This window comes from Telmatherina bonti, assembly GCF_933228915.1.
Source record: "Telmatherina bonti genome assembly, chromosome: 15".
Taxonomy (NCBI): Eukaryota; Metazoa; Chordata; class Actinopteri; order Atheriniformes; family Telmatherinidae; genus Telmatherina; species Telmatherina bonti.
In genome coordinates this window covers 2447545-2462095 of record NC_136613.1, presented here as the reverse complement: position 1 = coordinate 2462095, position 14551 = coordinate 2447545, and the positions used below count along the sequence as shown (strand labels likewise).

The following is a 14551-nucleotide window of genomic DNA, read 5'->3' as shown; positions in this document are numbered from 1 at the left end:
GGTAGGGGTCTAGGTGGAAATTGAGGTAGGAGTCTAGGTGGAGGTTGAGGTAGGGATCTAGGTGGAGGTTGAGGTAGGGATCTAGGTGGAGGTTGAGGTAGGAGTGTAGGTGGAGGTTGAGGTAGGAATCGGGGTGGAGGTTGAGGTAGGGATCGGGGTGGAGGTTGAGGTAGGAGTCTAGGTGGAGGTTGAGGTAGGGATCGGGGTGGAGGTTGAGGTAGGAGTGTATGTGGAGGTTGACGTAGGGCTCTAGGTGGAGGTTGAGTGTATGTGGAGGTTGAGGTAGGGGTCTAGGTGGAGGTTGAGGTAGGGATCTAGGTGGAGGTTGAGGTAGGAGTCTAGGTGGAGGTTGAGGTAGGAGTCTAGGTGGAGGTTGAGGTAGGGGTCTTGGTTGAAGTTGAGGTAGGAGTGTAGGTGGAGGTTGAGGTATGGATCTAGGTGGAGGCTGAGGTAGGAGTGTATGTGGAGGTTGAGGTAGGAGTCTAGGTATATGTGGAGGTAGAGGTCAAGGTGGAGGTTGAGGTAGGGATCTAGGTGGAAGTTGAGGTAGGGGTCTAGGTGGAAGTTGAGGTAGGGGTCTAGGTGGAAGTTGAGGTAGGGGTCTAGGTGGAGGTTGAGGTAGGGGTCTAGGTGGAGGTTGAGGTAGGGATCGGGGTGGAGGTTGAGGTAGGAGTGTAGGTGGAGGTTGAGGTAGGAGTGTAGGTGGAGGTTGAGGTAGGGGTCTAGGTGGAGGTTGAGGTAGGGGTCTAGGTGGAGGTTGAGGTAGGGGTCTAGGTGGAGGTTGAGGTAGGGGTCTAGGTGGAGGTTGAGGTAGGGGTCTAGGTGGAGGTTGAGGTAGGAGTCTAGGTGGAGGTTGAGGTAGGGGTCTAGGTGGAGGTTGAGGTAGGGGTCTAGGTGGAGGTTGAGGTAGGAGTCTAGGTGGAGGTTGAGGTAGGGGTCTAGGTGGAGGTTGAGGTAGGGGTCTAGGTGGAGGTTGAGGTAGGGGTCTAGGTGGAGGTTGAGGTAGGAGTCTAGGTGGAGGTTGAGGTAGGAGTGTAGGTGGAGGTTGAGGTAGGAGTGTAGGTGGAGGTTGAGGTAAGAGTGTATGTGGAGGTTGAGGTAAGAGTGTATGTGGAGGTTGAGGTAAGAGTGTATGTGGAGGTTGAGGTAAGAGTGTAGGTGGAGGTTGAGGTAGGAGTGTAGGTGGAGGTTGAGGTAGGAGTGTAGGTGGAGGTTGAGGTAGGAGTGTAGGTGGAGGTTGAGGTAGGAGTGTAGGTGGAGGTTGAGGTAGGAGTGTAGGTGGAGGTTGAGGTAAGAGTGTATGTGGAGGTTGAGGTAAGAGTGTAGGTGGAGGTTGAGGTAGGAGTGTAGGTGGAGGTTGAGGTAGGAGTGTAGGTGGAGGTTGAGGTAAGAGTGTAGGTGGAGGTTGAGGTAAGAGTGTATGTGGAGGTTGAGGTAAGAGTGTATGTGGAGGTTGAGGTAGGGCTCTAGGTGGAGGTTGAGGTAGGGATCTAGGTGGAGGTTGAGGTAGGAATCGGGGTGGAGGTGTAGGTTCTTACCAGTCTGATCACTGCGTGGCTGATGGACTGTAGACCTGTTTCTGTCTGTCTATGTCTCTCTACCTCCTCTCTCTCCTCAGTCTGACAGTCTACCGGCTGCAGTGGGCGACCGAGCTCCTCACTTCTAACAGAGAGAGAGGGAGGGAGGAGAACGTGGAGGAGGCACAGGCTTAGAAAGATCAGGAGGTTAAAAAGGTGGAGACCTGATTCTCTATCCGTTTACCTCTCCTGTAGCTCCAACACATCACACTCTGAAAGGAGCTTCAGCTCTGACGTCTCCTGCACCTCCCTCTTTTCCTCCTCCACCAGCTCCCTCAGGGAGAAGGCTCCCAGGGTGGAGGTGGAGATTAAAGGGGGAGGAGATGGTTGTGGATCAGGGAGGACCAGCGTTGAGGACAGAGTAGGAGAGGGGTAGTGATGAGAGACGTCAGGGAGGAGAGGAGGCAGATTGGTGTGAGGAGCGCTGAGCCTCTGGGAGGAGCAGAAGGAGTCCCAGCTGTAGAGGAGCGATGAGGAGAGATGAGCAAACTCCGCCCTCAGCTGCCACAGGTCCCTGCAGAGATCCCGTCCGTCAAACTAACAGGAAGCTGACAGCATCTCCATTGCAACGACTTGGTCAAGCCCTCCTACACTATCCCGTATCCTGATTGGTTCACTGATCCTGGACCTACAGAAGTAGCGATCTGATTGGCTGAGCAGCTGTGGAGGTGATTTACTGACCTGTCGACAGCCGTTTTCACCAGGTGACAGTGGCGTCTCAGAGCAACCACAGACCTCCACAATGACAGCAACCGGTCCTGGTTCCGACCCACATGACCCAACCAACCCTAAGAAGCACACACATCATGTTAATGCTGTTTGGTGTGATGGGCAACTGGAACTCCGGGGTCCACTGAACGCACCGCGCCTCATCGCAGCTCATCGCAGCAACACCAGTCAGCAGGACTGGTTCTACCATTTGCTGCGGTGCGTTGCTGAAGCATCGCCGCTTTCAGCTTCTCTAAACAAAACGTCGGTTCTATTTTTGCTGCTGAAACATCGTCAGTCTGGAGCAGAGCGGATCGTTCAGGCTGCTGATGGAAACCAACGTGGATCCAGTAGATTTTTACCAGTAACAGACTTAAGGTTTTCATCACCGACGGCAACAGGCCGTTTTCAGTCGCAGTATACCATGATGCACAATGTTGCAGCTTCCAAACCACCTTTGCCGCTGAGAGTTTGGGTGGGGTCCTCCCGTTTGCTTATTTGTGACGCGCGAGGATGTTCTTTTGACAGAATGCCCTGAAATCCAGGGATGCGTTTAGTACTTTATTGCGTCTCCAAGCTATAACAGCGCAATCAAGATTGAATGAATGGATTGTTAAACCAGGGAAATAACAGACAGAAATGATGTATGAATGTGTGGATAGCGGTCAACAAAATTATGGCGACTACCCCACCCTTGCCCTCTCATCCGTTTCCCACACTAATGCACCGTGCACCTCCTCCTCATCTATGTCTCCTACACACGATGACACAACCCTCATGTGAACCACGACAGACGTTCTGCGGGCGGAAAGCTCGGTGCACCAACTCCGCCTCGCTTCCGCCTCTCTTCCCCCTCGCTTCCGCCTCTCTTCCCCCTCGCTTCCGCCTCTCTTCCACCTCTCTTCCCGCTCGCTTCCCCCTCTCTTCCCCCTCGCTTCCGCCTCTCTTCCCCCCTCTCTTCCCCCTCGCTTCCCCCTCGCTTCCGCCTCGCTTCCGCCTCTCTTCCCCCTCGCTTCCGCCTTTCTTCCCCCTCGCTTCCGCCTCTCTTCCCCCTCTCTTCCGCCTCTCTTCCGCCTCTCTTCCCCCTCGCTTCCGCCTCTCTTCCCCCTCGCTTCCCCCTCGCTTCCGCCTCGCTTCCCCCTCGCTTCCGCCTCGCTTCCCCCTCGCTTCCGCCTCGCTTCCCCCTCGCTTCCGCCTCGCTTCCGCCTCTCTTCCCCCTCGCTTCCGCCTTTCTTCCCCCTCGCTTCCACCTCTCTTCCGCCTCTCTTCCCGCTCGCTTCCGCCTCTCTTCCGCCTCTCTTCCCCCTCGCTTCCGCCTCTCTTCCCCCTCGCTTCCCCCTCGCTTCCGCCTCGCTTCCCCCTCGCTTCCGCCTCGCTTCCGCCTCGCTTCCGCCTCGCTTCCGCCTCGCTTCTGCCTCTCTTCCCCCTCGCTTCCGCCTTTCTTCCCCCTCGCTTCCACCTCTCTTCCCCCTCTCTTCCCCCTCTCTTCCGCCTCGCTTCCCCCTCTCTTCCCCCTCGCTTCCGCCTCGCTTCCGCCTCTCTTCCCCCTCGCTTCCACCTCTCTTCCCCCTCTCTTCCCCCTCTCTTCCGCCTCGCTTCCCCCTCTCTTCCCCCTCTCTTCCCCCTCTCTTCCGCCTCGCTTCCCCCTCTCTTCCCCCTCTCTTCCGCCTCGCTTCCCCCTCTCTTCCCCCTCGCTTCCACCTCTCTTCCCCCTCTCTTCCCCCTCTCTTCCGCCTCGCTTCCGCCTCGTTTCCCCCTCGCTTCCGCCTCTCTTCCGCCTCTCTTCCCCCTCGCTTCCGCCTCTCTTCCCCCTCTCTTCCGCCTCGCTTCCCCCTCTCTTCCGCCTCTCTTCCCCCTCTCTTCCCCCTCGCTTCCGCCTCTCTTCCGCCTCGCTTCCCCCTCTCTTCCCCCTCGCTTCCGCCTCTCTTCCCACTCGCTTCCCCCTCGCTTCCACCTCTCTTCCCCCTCTCTTCCGCCTCGCTTCCCCCTCTCTTCCGCCTCTCTTCCCCCTCGCTTCCGCCTCGTTTCCCCCTCGCTTCCGCCTCGCTTCCGCCTCTCTTCCCCCTCGCTTCCGCCTCTCTTCCCCCTCTCTTCCGCCTCGCTTCCCCCTCTCTTCCGCCTCTCTTCCCCCTCTCTTCCCCCTCGCTTCCGCCTCTCTTCCGCCTCTCTTCCCCCTCTCTTCCCCCTCGCTTCCGCCTCTCTTCCCCCTCGCTTCCACCTCTCTTCCCCCTCTCTTCCACCTCGCTTCCCCCTCTCTTCCGCCTCTCTTCCCCCTCGCTTCCGCCTCGCTTCCGCCTCGCTTCCCCCTCTCTTCCGCCTCTCTTCCCCCTCGCTTCCGCCTCTCTTCCCCCTCTCTTCCCCCTCGCTTCCGCCTCTCTTCCGCCTCTCTTCCCCCTCGCTTCCGCCTCGCTTCCACCTCTCTTCCCCCTCGCTTCCACCTCTCTTCCCCCTCGCTTCCACCTCTCTTCCCCCTCTCTTCCCCCTCGCTTCCGCCTCTCTTCCCCCTCGCTTCCGCCTCTCTTCCCCCTCTCTTCCGCCTCGCTTCCGCCTCTCTTCCCCCTCTCTTCCCCCTCGCTTCCGCCTCGCTTCCGCCTCGCTTCCGCCTCTCTTCCCCCTCTCTTCCCCCTCGCTTCCGCCTCTCTTCCGCCTCTCTTCCCCCTCGCTTCCGCCTCGCTTCCGCCTCTCTTCCCCCTCGCTTCCGCCTCTCTTCCCCCTCGCTTCCGCCTCTCTTCCGCCTCGCTTCCCCCTCGCTTCCGCCTCTCTTCCCCCTCGCTTCCGCCTCTCTTCCCCCTCGCTTCCGCCTCTCTTCCCCCTCTCTTCCCCCTCGCTTCCGCCTCGCTTCCCCCTCGCTTCCGCCTCGCTTCCGCCTCGCTTCCCCCTCTCTTCCCCCTCGCTTCCGCCTCGTTTCCCCTCGCTTCCGCCTCTCTTCCCCCTCGCTTCCGCCTCTCCTTCCCCCTCGCTTCCGCCTCTCTTCCGCCTCGCTTCCGCCTCTCTTCCGCCTCTCTTCCGCCTCTCTTCCGCCTCGCTTCCCCCTCGCTTCCGCCTCGCTTCCGCCTCTCTTCCCCCTCGCTTCCGCCTCTCTTCCCCCTCGCTTCCGCCTCTCTTCCCCCTCGCTTCCGCCTCTCTTCCCCCTCTCTTCCCCCTCGCTTCCGCCTCTTCCCTCTCGCTTCCGCCTCTCTTCCCCCTCGCTTCCGCCTCTCTTCCCCCTCGCTTCCGCCTCTCTTCCCCCTCGCTTCCGCCTCTCTTCCCCCTCTCTTCCCCCTCGCTTCCGCCTCTCTTCCCCCTCGCTTCCCGCCTCTCTTCCCCCTCGCTTCCGCCTCTCTTCCACCTCGCTTCCACCTCTCTTCCACCTCTCTTCACCCTTTCTTCCGCCTCTCTTCCCCCTCGCTTCCGCCTCGCTTCCCCCTCGCTTCCGCCTCTCTTCCCCCTCGCTTCCGCCTCGCTTCCCCCTCGCTTCCGCCTCTCTTCCCCCTCTCTTCCCCCTCGCTTCCGCTCGCTTCGCCTCGCTTCCCCTCGCTTCCCCCTCGCTTCCGCCTCGCTTCCGCCTCGCTTCCCCGCCTCTCTTCCCCCTCGCTTCCCCCTCGCTTCCGCCTCTCTTCCCCCTCTCTTCCGCCTCTCTTCCCCCTCTCTTCCCCCTCGCTTCCCGCCTCGCTTCCACCTCTCTTCCCCCTCGCTTCCCCCTCGCTTCCACCTCTCTTCCCCCTCGCTTCCACCTCTCTTCCCCCTCGCTTCCGCCTCTCTTCCGCCTCTCTTCCCCCTCTCTTCCGCCTCGCTTCCCCCTCTCTTCCGCCTCTCTTCCCACTCTCTTCCCCCTCGCTTCCGCCTCTCTTCCCCCTCGCTTCCGCCTCTCTTCCCCTCGCGTCCGCCTCTCTTCCCCCTCGCTTCCCCCTCGCTTCCGCCTCTCTTCCCCCTCGCTTCCGCCTCTCTTCCCCCTCGCTCTCCGCCTCTCTTCCCCCTCGCTTCCGCCTCTCTTCCCCTCGCTTCCGCCTCTCTTCCCTCTCGCTTCCCGCCTCTCTTCCCTCTCGCTTCCGCCTCTCTTCCCCCTCGCTTCCGCCTCTCTTCCCCCTCTCTTCCCCCTCGCTTCCCCCTCGCTTCCCCTCGCTTCCGCCTCGCTTCCGCCTCTCTTCCCCCTCGCTTCCGCCTCTCTTCCCCTTCGCTTCCGCCTCGCTTCCGCCTCTCTTCCCCCTCGCTTCCCCCTCGCTTCCGCCTCTCTTCCCCCTCGCTTCCACCTCTCTTCCCCCTCGCTTCCCCCTCGCTTCCGCCTCTCTTCCCCCTCTCTTCCGCCTCTCTTCCGCCTCGCTTCCCCCTCTCTTCCGCCTCGCTTCCGCCTCTCTTCCGCCTCGCTTCCACCTCGCTTCCCCCTCGCTTCCGCCTCTCTTCCGCCTCGCTTCCCCCTCTCTTCCGCCTCTCTTCCGCCTCTCTTCCGCCTCTCTTCCCCCTCGCTTCCGCCTCGCTTCCCCCTCCTCTTCCGCCTCTCTTCCCCCTCTCTTCCCCCTCGCTTCCGCCTCTCTTCCGCCTCTCTTCCCCCTCGCTTCCGCCTCGCTTCCACCTCTCTTCCCCCTCGCTTCCGCCTCTCTTCCCCCTCTCTTCCCCCTCGCTTCCGCCTCGCTTCCCCCTCGCTTCCGCCTCGCTTCCGCTCGCTTCCCCCTCTCTTCCCCCTCGCTTCCGCCTCGTTTCCCCCTCGCTTCCGCCTCTCTTCCGCCTCGCTTCCCCCTCTCTTCCGCCTCGCTTCCCCCTCGCTTCCCCTCTCTTCCCCCTCTCTTCCCCCTCGCTTCCGCCTCTCTTCCGCCTCTCTTCCCCCTCGCTTCCCCTCGCTTCGCCTCTCTTCCGCCTCTCTTCCCCCTCTCTTCCGCCTCTCCTTCCCCCCTCGCTTCCGCCTCTCTTCCCCCTCGCTTCCGCCTCTCTTCCCCCTCGCTTCCGCCTCTCTTCCCCCTCGCTTCCGCCTCTCTTCCCCCTCGCTTCCGCCTCTCTTCCCCCTCGCTTCCGCCTCTCTTCCCCCTCTCTTCCGCCTCGCTTCCCCCTCTCTTCCGCCTCGCTTCCCCCTCTCTTCCGCCTCTCTTCCCCCTCTCTTCCCCCTCGCTTCGCCTCTCTTCCCCCTCGCTTCCGCCTCTCTTCCCCTCGCTTTCCGCCTCTCTTCCCCCTCGCTTCCGCCTCTCTTCCGCCTCTCTTCCCCCTCTCTTCCGCCTCTCTTCCCCCTCGCTTCCGCCTCGCTTCCGCCTCTCTTCCCCCTCGCTTCCGCCTCTCTTCCCCCCTCGCTTCCGCCTCTCTTCCCCCTCGCTTCCGCCTCTCTTCCCCCTCGCTTCCGCCTCTCTTCCCCCTCGCTTCCGCCTCTCTTCCGCCTCTCTTCCGCCTCTCTTCCACCTCGCTTCCGCCTCTCTTCCGCCTCTCTTCCGCCTCTCTTCCGCCTCGCTTCCCCCTCGCTTCCGCCTCGCTTCCCGCCTCTCTTCCCCCTCGCTTCCGCCTCTCTTCCCCCTCGCTTCCGCCTCTCTTCCCCCTCGCTTCCGCCTCTCTTCCCCCTCTCTTCCCCCTCGCTTCCGCCTCTTCCCTCTCGCTTCCCGCCTCTCTTCCCCTCGCTTCCGCCTCTCTTCCCCTCGCTTCCGCCTCTCTTCCCCTCGCTTCCGCCTCTCTTCCCCCTCGCTTCCGCCTCTCTTCCCCCTCGCTTCCGCCTCTCTTCCCCCTCGCTTCCGCCTCTCTCTTCCGCCTCTCTTCCGCCCCTCCGCTTCCCCTCGCTTCCGCCTCTCTTCCCCCTCGCTTCTCCGCCTCTCTTCCCCCTCGCTTCCGCCTCTCTTCCCCCTCGCTTCCGCCTCTCTTCCCCCTCTCTTCCCCCTCGCTTCCGCCTCTTCCCTCTCGCTTCCGCCTCTCTTCCCCCTCGCTTCCGCCTCTCTTCCCCCTCGCTTCGCCTCTCTTCCCCCTCTCTTCCGCCTCGCTTCCCCCCTCGCTTCCGCCTCTCTTCCCCCTCGCTTCCGCCTCTCTTCCCCCTCGCTTCCGCCTCTCTTCCCCCTCGCTTCCGCCTCTCTTCCCCTCTCTTCCACCTCTCTTCCCCCTCGCTTCCGCCTCTCTTCCCCCTCTCTTCCACCTCTCTTCCCCTCGCTTCCGCCTCTTCCCTCTCGCTTCCGCCTCTCTTCCCCCTCGCTTCCGCCTCTCTTCCCCCTCTCTTCCGCCTCGCTTCCCCCTCGCTTCCGCCTCTCTTCCCCCCTCGCTTCCGCCTCTCTTCCCCCTCGCTTCCGCCTCTCTTCCCCCTCGCTTCCGCCTCTCTTCCCCCTCTCTTCCACCTCGCTTCCACCTCGCTTCCACCTCGCTTCCGCCTCTCTTCCACCTCTCTTCCGCCTCTCTTCCGCCTCTCTTCACCTCTCTTCCGCCTCTCTTCCACGAGCTTCCGCCTCTCTTCCCCGAGCTTCCCCCTCTCTTCCGCCTCTCTTCCCCCTCTCTTCCCCCTCTCTTCCACCTCTCTTCCACCTCTCTTCCACCTCTCTTCCACCTCTCTTCCACCGAGCTTCCGCCTCTCTTCCCTCGAGCTTCCGCCTCGCTTCCCCCGAGCTTCCACCTCGCTTCCCCCTCTCTTCCACCTCGCTTCCGCCTCTCTTCCCCCTCGCTTCCGCCTCTCTTCCGCCTCTCTTCCGCCTCGCTTCCCCTCTCTTCCGCCTCGCTTCCCCCTCTCTTCCGCCTCTCTTCCCCATCTCTTCCCCCTCGCTTCCGCCTCTCTTCCGCCTCTCTTCCCCCTCGCTTCCGCCTCTCTTCCGCCTCTCTTCCCCTCTCGCTTCCGCCTCTCTTCCGCCTCTCTTCCCCCTCGCTTCCCGCCTCTCTTCCCCCTCGCTTCCGCCTCTCTTCCCCCTCGCTTCCGCCTCTCTTCCCCCTCGCTTCCGCCTCTCTTCCCCCTCTCTTCCACCTCTCTTCCCCCTCTCTTCCGCTCTCTTCCACCTCTCTTCCACCTCTCTTCCACCGAGCTTCCGCCTCTCTTCCCTCGAGCTTCCGCCTCGCTTCCCCCGAGCTTCCACCTCGCTTCCCCCTCTCTTCCCCCTCTCTTTCCGCCTCTCTTCCCCCTCGCTTCCGCCTCTCTTCCGCCTCGCTTCCCCTCTCTTCCCCCCTCGCTTCCCCCTCTCTTCCCCTCGCTTCCGCCTCTCTTCCGCCTCTCTTCCCCCTCTCTTCCGCCTCGCTTCCCCCTCTCTTCCGCCTCTCCTTCCCCCCTCGCTTCCGCCTCTCTTCCGCCTCTCTTCCCCCTCGCTTCCGCCTCTCTTCCGCCTCTCTTCCCCCTCGCTTCCGCCTCTCTTCCCCCTCTCTTCCCCCTCGCTTCCGCCTCGCTTCCCCCTCGCTTCCGCCTCGCTTCCGCCTCTCTTCCCCCCTCGCTTCCGCCTCTCTTCCCCTTCGCTTCCGCCTCGCTTCCGCCTCTCTTCCCCTCGCTTCCCCTCGCTTCCACCTCTCTTCCCCTCGCTTCCACCTCTCTTCCCCCTCGCTTCCCCCTCGCTTCCGCCTCTCTTCCCCCTCTCTTCCGCCTCTCTTCCGCCTCGCTTCCCCCTCTCTTCCGCCTCGCTTCCGCCTCTCTTCCGCCTCGCTTCCACCTCGCTTCCCCCTCGCTTCCGCCTCTCTTCCGCCTCGCTTCCCCCTCTCTTCCGCCTCTCTTCCGCCTCTTCCCCCTCGCTTCCCCCTCGCTTCCGCCTCGCTTCCCCCTCTCTTCCGCCTCTCTTCCCCCTCTCTTCCCCCTCGCTTCGCCTCTCTTCCGCCTCTCTTCCCCCTCGCTTCCCCCTCGCTTCCCCCTCTCTTCCCCCTCGCTTCCCCTCCCTCTCTTCCCCCTCGCTTCCGCCTCTCTTCCGCCTCTCTTCCCCCCTCGCTTCCCCCTCGCTTCACCTCGCTTCCCGCCTCTCTTCCGCCTCTCTTCCCCTCTCTTCCGCCTCTCTTCCGCCTCTCTTCCCCCTCGCTTCCGCCTCTCTTCCCCCTCGCTTCCGCCTCTCTTCCCCCTCGCTTCCGCCTCTCTTCCCCCTCGCTTCCGCCTCTTCCCCCTCGCTTCCGCCTCTCTTCCGCCTCTCTTACGCCTCGCTTCCCCCTCGCTTCCGCCTCTCTTCCCCTCGCTTCCGCCTCTCTTCCCCCTCGCTTCCGCCTCTCTTCCCCCTCGCTTCCGCCTCTCTTCCCCCTCTCTTCCCCCTCGCTTCCGCCTCTTCCCTCTCGCTTCCGCCTCTCTTCCCCCTCGCTTCCGCCTCTCTTCCCCCTCGCTTCCGCCTCTCGTCCCCCTCTCTTCCGCCTCGCTTCCCCCTCGCTTCCGCCTCTCTTCCCCCTCGCTTCCGCCTCCTCTTCCCCCCTCGCTTCCGCCTCTCTTCCCCCTCGCTTCCGCCTCTCTTCCCCCTCTCTTCCACCTCGCTTCCACCTCGCTTCCACCTCGCTTCCGCCTCGCTTCCACCTCTCTTCCGCCTCTCTTCCGCCTCTCTTCCGCCTCTCTTCCGCCTCTCTTCCACCGAGCTTCCGCCTCTCTTCCCCCGAGCTTCCCCCTCTCTTCCGCCTCTCTTCCACCTCTCTTCCCCCTCTCTTCCCCCTCTCTTCCACCTCTCTTCCACCTCTCTTCCACCGAGCTTCCGCCTCTCTTCCCTCGAGCTCCGCCTCGCTTCCCCCGAGCTTCCACCTCGCTTCCCCCTCTCTTCCACCTCGCTTCCCCTCTCTTCCCCCTCGCTTCCGCCTCTCTTCCCCCTCGCTTCCGCCTCTCTTCCGCCTCTCTTCCGCCTCGCTTCCCCCTCTCTTCCGCCTCGCTTCCCCCTCTCTTCCGCCTCTCTTCCCCCTCGCTTCCGCCTCTCTTCCGCCTCTCTTCCCCCTCGCTTCCGCCTCTCTTCCGCCTCTCTTCCCCCTCGCTTCCGCCTCTTCTTCCGCCTCTCTTCCGCCTCGCTTCCCCCTCTCTTCCGCCTCTCTTCCCCCTCTCTTCCCCCTCGCTTCCGCCTCTCTTCCGCCTCTCTTCCCCCTCGCTTCCGCCTCTCTTCCGCCTCTCTTCCCCCTCGCTTCCGCCTCTCTTCCCCTCGCTTCCGCCTCTCTTCCCCCTCGCTTCCGCCTCTCTTCCCCCTCGCTTCCGCCTCTCTTCCCCCTCGCTTCCGCCTCTCTTCCGCCTCTCTTCCCCCTCGCTTCCGCCTCTCTTCCCCTCTCTTCCACCTCTCTTTCCCCCTCTCTTCCACCTCTCTTCCACCTCTCTTCCACCGAGCTTCCGCCTCTCTTCCCTCGAGCTTCCGCCTCGCTTCCCCCGAGCTTCCACCTCGCTCCCCCTCTCTTCCACCTCGCTTCCCCCTCTCTTCCCCCTCTCTTCCGCCTCTCTTCCCCCTCGCTTCCGCCTCTCTTCCGCCTCGCTTCCCCCTCTCTTCCGCCTCGCTTCCCCCTCTCTTCCGCCTCTCTTCCCCCTCTCTTCCCCCTCGCTTCCGCCTCTCTTCCGCCTCTCTTCCCCCTCTCTTCCGCCTCTCTTCCCCCTCGCTTCCGCCTCTCTTCCGCCTCGCTTCCCCCTCTCTTCCGCCTCGCTTCCCCCTCTCTTCCGCCTCTCTTCCCCCTCTCTTCCCCCTCTCTTCCACCTCTCTTCCCCCTCTCTTCCCCCTCTCTTCCACCTCTCTTCCGCCTCTCTTCCCCCTCTCTTCCCCCTCGCTTCCGCCTCTCTTCCCCCTCGCTTCCGCCTCTCTTCCCCCTCTCTTCCCCCTCTCTTCCCCCGAGCTTCCACCTCTCTTCCCCCTCTCTTCCCCCTCTCTTCCACCTCTCTTCCGCCTCTCTTCCCCCTCTCTTCCCCCTCGCTTCCGCCTCTCTTCCCCCTCGCTTCCGCCTCTCTTCCACCTCTCTTCCACCTCTCTTCCGCCTCTCTTCCCCCTCTCTTCCCCCTCGCTTCCGCCTCTCTTCCCCCTCGCTTCCGCCTCTCTTCCCCCTCGCTTCCCACTCTCTTCCCCCTCGCTTCCGCCTCTCTTCCCCTTCGCTTCCGCCTCTCTTCCCCCTCTCTTCCGCCTCGCTTCCGCCTCTCTTCCCCCTCGCTTCCCCCTCGCTTCCACCTCTCTTCCCCCTCGCTTCCACCTCTTCCCCCTCGCTTCCCCCTCGCTTCCGCCTCTCTTCCCCCTCTCTTCCGCCTCTCTTCCCCCTCTCTTCCGCCTCGCTTCCGCCTCTCTTCCGCCTCGCTTCCCCCTCGCTTCCGCCTCTCTTCCGCCTCTCTTCCGCCTCGCTTCCCCCTCTCTTCCGCCTCTCTTCCCCCTCGCTTCCCCCTCTCTTCCCCCTCGCTTCCGCCTCTCTTCCCCCTCGCTTCCGCCTCTCTTCCCCCTCGCTTCCGCCTCTCTTCCCCCTCGCTTCCGCCTCTCTTCCCCCTCGCTTCCGCCTCTCTTCCGCCTCTCTTCCGCCTCGCTTCCCCCTCGCTTCCGCCTCGCTTCCGCCTCTCTTCCCCCTCGCTTCCGCCTCTCTTCCCCCTCGCTTCCGCCTCTTCCCCCTCGCTTCCGCCTCTCTTCCGCCTCTCTTACGCCTCGCTTCCCCCTCGCTTCCGCCTCTCTTCCCCCTCGCTTCCGCCTCTCTTCCCCCTCGCTTCCGCCTCTCTTCCCCCTCGCTTCCGCCTCTCTTCCCCCTCTCTTCCCCCCTCGCTTCCGCCTCTTCCCTCTCGCTTCCGCCTCTCTTCCCCCTCGCTTCCGCCTCTCTTCCCCCTCGCTTCCGCCTCTCTTCCCCCTCTCTTCCGCCTCGCTTCCCCCTCGCTTCCGCCTCTCTTCCCCCTCGCTTCCGCCTCTCTTCCCCCTCGCTTCCGCCTCTCTTCCCCCTCGCTTCCGCCTCTCTTCCCCCTCTCTTCCACCTCGCTTCCACCTCGCTTCCACCTCGCTTCTGCCTCGCTTCCACCTCTCTTCCGCCTCTCTTCCGCCTCTCTTCCGCCTCTCTTCCGCCTCTCTTCCGCCTCTCTTCCACCGAGCTTCCGCCTCTCTTCCCCCGAGCTTCCCCCTCTCTTCCGCCTCTCTTCCACCTCTCTTCCCCCTCTCTTCCCCCTCTCTTCCACCTCTCTTCCACCTCTCTTCCACCTCTCTTCCACCGAGCTTCCGCCTCTCTTCCCTCGAGCTTCCGCCTCGCTTCCCCCCGAGCTTCCACCTCGCTTCCCCCTCTCTTCCACCTCGCTTCCCCCTCTCTTCCCCCTCGCTTCCGCCTCTCTTCCCCCTCGCTTCCGCCTCTCTTCCGCCTCTCTTCCGCCTCGCTTCCCCCTCTCTTCCGCCTCGCTTCCCCCTCTCTTCCGCCTCTCTTCCCCCTCGCTTCCGCCTCTCTTCCGCCTCTCTTCCCCCTCGCTTCCGCCTCTCTTCCGCCTCTCTTCCCCCTCGCTTCCGCCTCTCTTCCGCCTCTCTTCCGCCTCGCTTCCCCCTCTCTTCCGCCTCTCTTCCCCCTCTCTTCCCCCTCGCTTCCGCCTCTCTTCCGCCTCTCTTCCCCCTCGCTTCCGCCTCTCTTCCGCCTCTCTTCCCCCTCGCTTCTGCCTCTCTTCCCCCTCGCTTCCGCCTCTCTTCCCCCTCGCTTCCGCCTCTCTTCCCCCTCGCTTCCGCCTCTCTTCCCCCTCGCTTCCGCCTCTCTTCCCCCTCGCTTCCGCCTCTCTTCCGCCTCTCTTCCCCCTCGCTTCCGCCTCTCTTCCCCCTCTCTTCCACCTCTCTTCCCCCTCTCTTCCACCTCTCTTCCACCTCTCTTCCACCGAGCTTCCGCCTCTCTTCCCTCGAGCTTCCGCCTCGCTTCCCCCGAGCTTCCACCTCGCTTCCCCCTCTCTTCCACCTCGCTTCCCCCTCTCTTCCCCCTCTCTTCCGCCTCTCTTCCCCCTCGCTTCCGCCTCTCTTCCGCCTCGCTTCCCCCTCGCTTCCCCCTCTCTTCCGCCTCTCTTCCCCCTCTCTTCCCCCTCGCTTCCGCCTCTCTTCCGCCTCTCTTCCCCCTCGCTTCCGCCTCTCTTCCGCCTCTCTTCCCCCTCGCTTCCGCCTCTCTTCCGCCTCTCTTCCCCCTCGCTTCCACCTCTCTTCCCCCTCGCTTCCGCCTTTCTTCCGCCTCTCTTCCCCCTCGCTTACGCCTCTCTTCCGCCTCTCTTCCCCCTCGCTTCCGCCTCTCTTCCCCCTCGCTTCCGCCTCTCTTCCCCCTCGCTTCCGCCTCTCTTCCCCCTCGCTTCCGCCTCTCTTCCGCCTCTCTTCCCCCTCTCTTCCACCTCTCTTCCACCTCTCTTCCAACTCTCTTCCACCGAGCTTCCGCCTCTCTTCCCTCGAGCTTCCGCCTCGCTTCCCCCGAGCTTCCACCTCTCTTCCCCCTCGCTTCCGCCTCTCTTCCCCCTCGCTTCCGCC

The 14551-nt window shown here is 63.7% G+C and overlaps 1 protein-coding gene across 1 annotated transcript in view; it reads right to left on the bottom strand.

Annotated features, from left to right (window-relative positions):
* Positions 1–14551, bottom strand: part of LOC306766503 (uncharacterized protein) — a gene marked incomplete at its 5' end in the record, with an annotated part of 53772 nt that overhangs the window by 25416 nt on the left and 13805 nt on the right. Inside the window, 3 exons of the mRNA XM_079254283.1 lie at positions 1539–1662; positions 1762–2091; positions 2259–2365. Coding sequence (XP_079110409.1) covers positions 1539–1662; positions 1762–2091; positions 2259–2365 — 561 coding nt within the window. The remainder of the gene's footprint in view (positions 1–1538; positions 1663–1761; positions 2092–2258; positions 2366–14551) is intronic.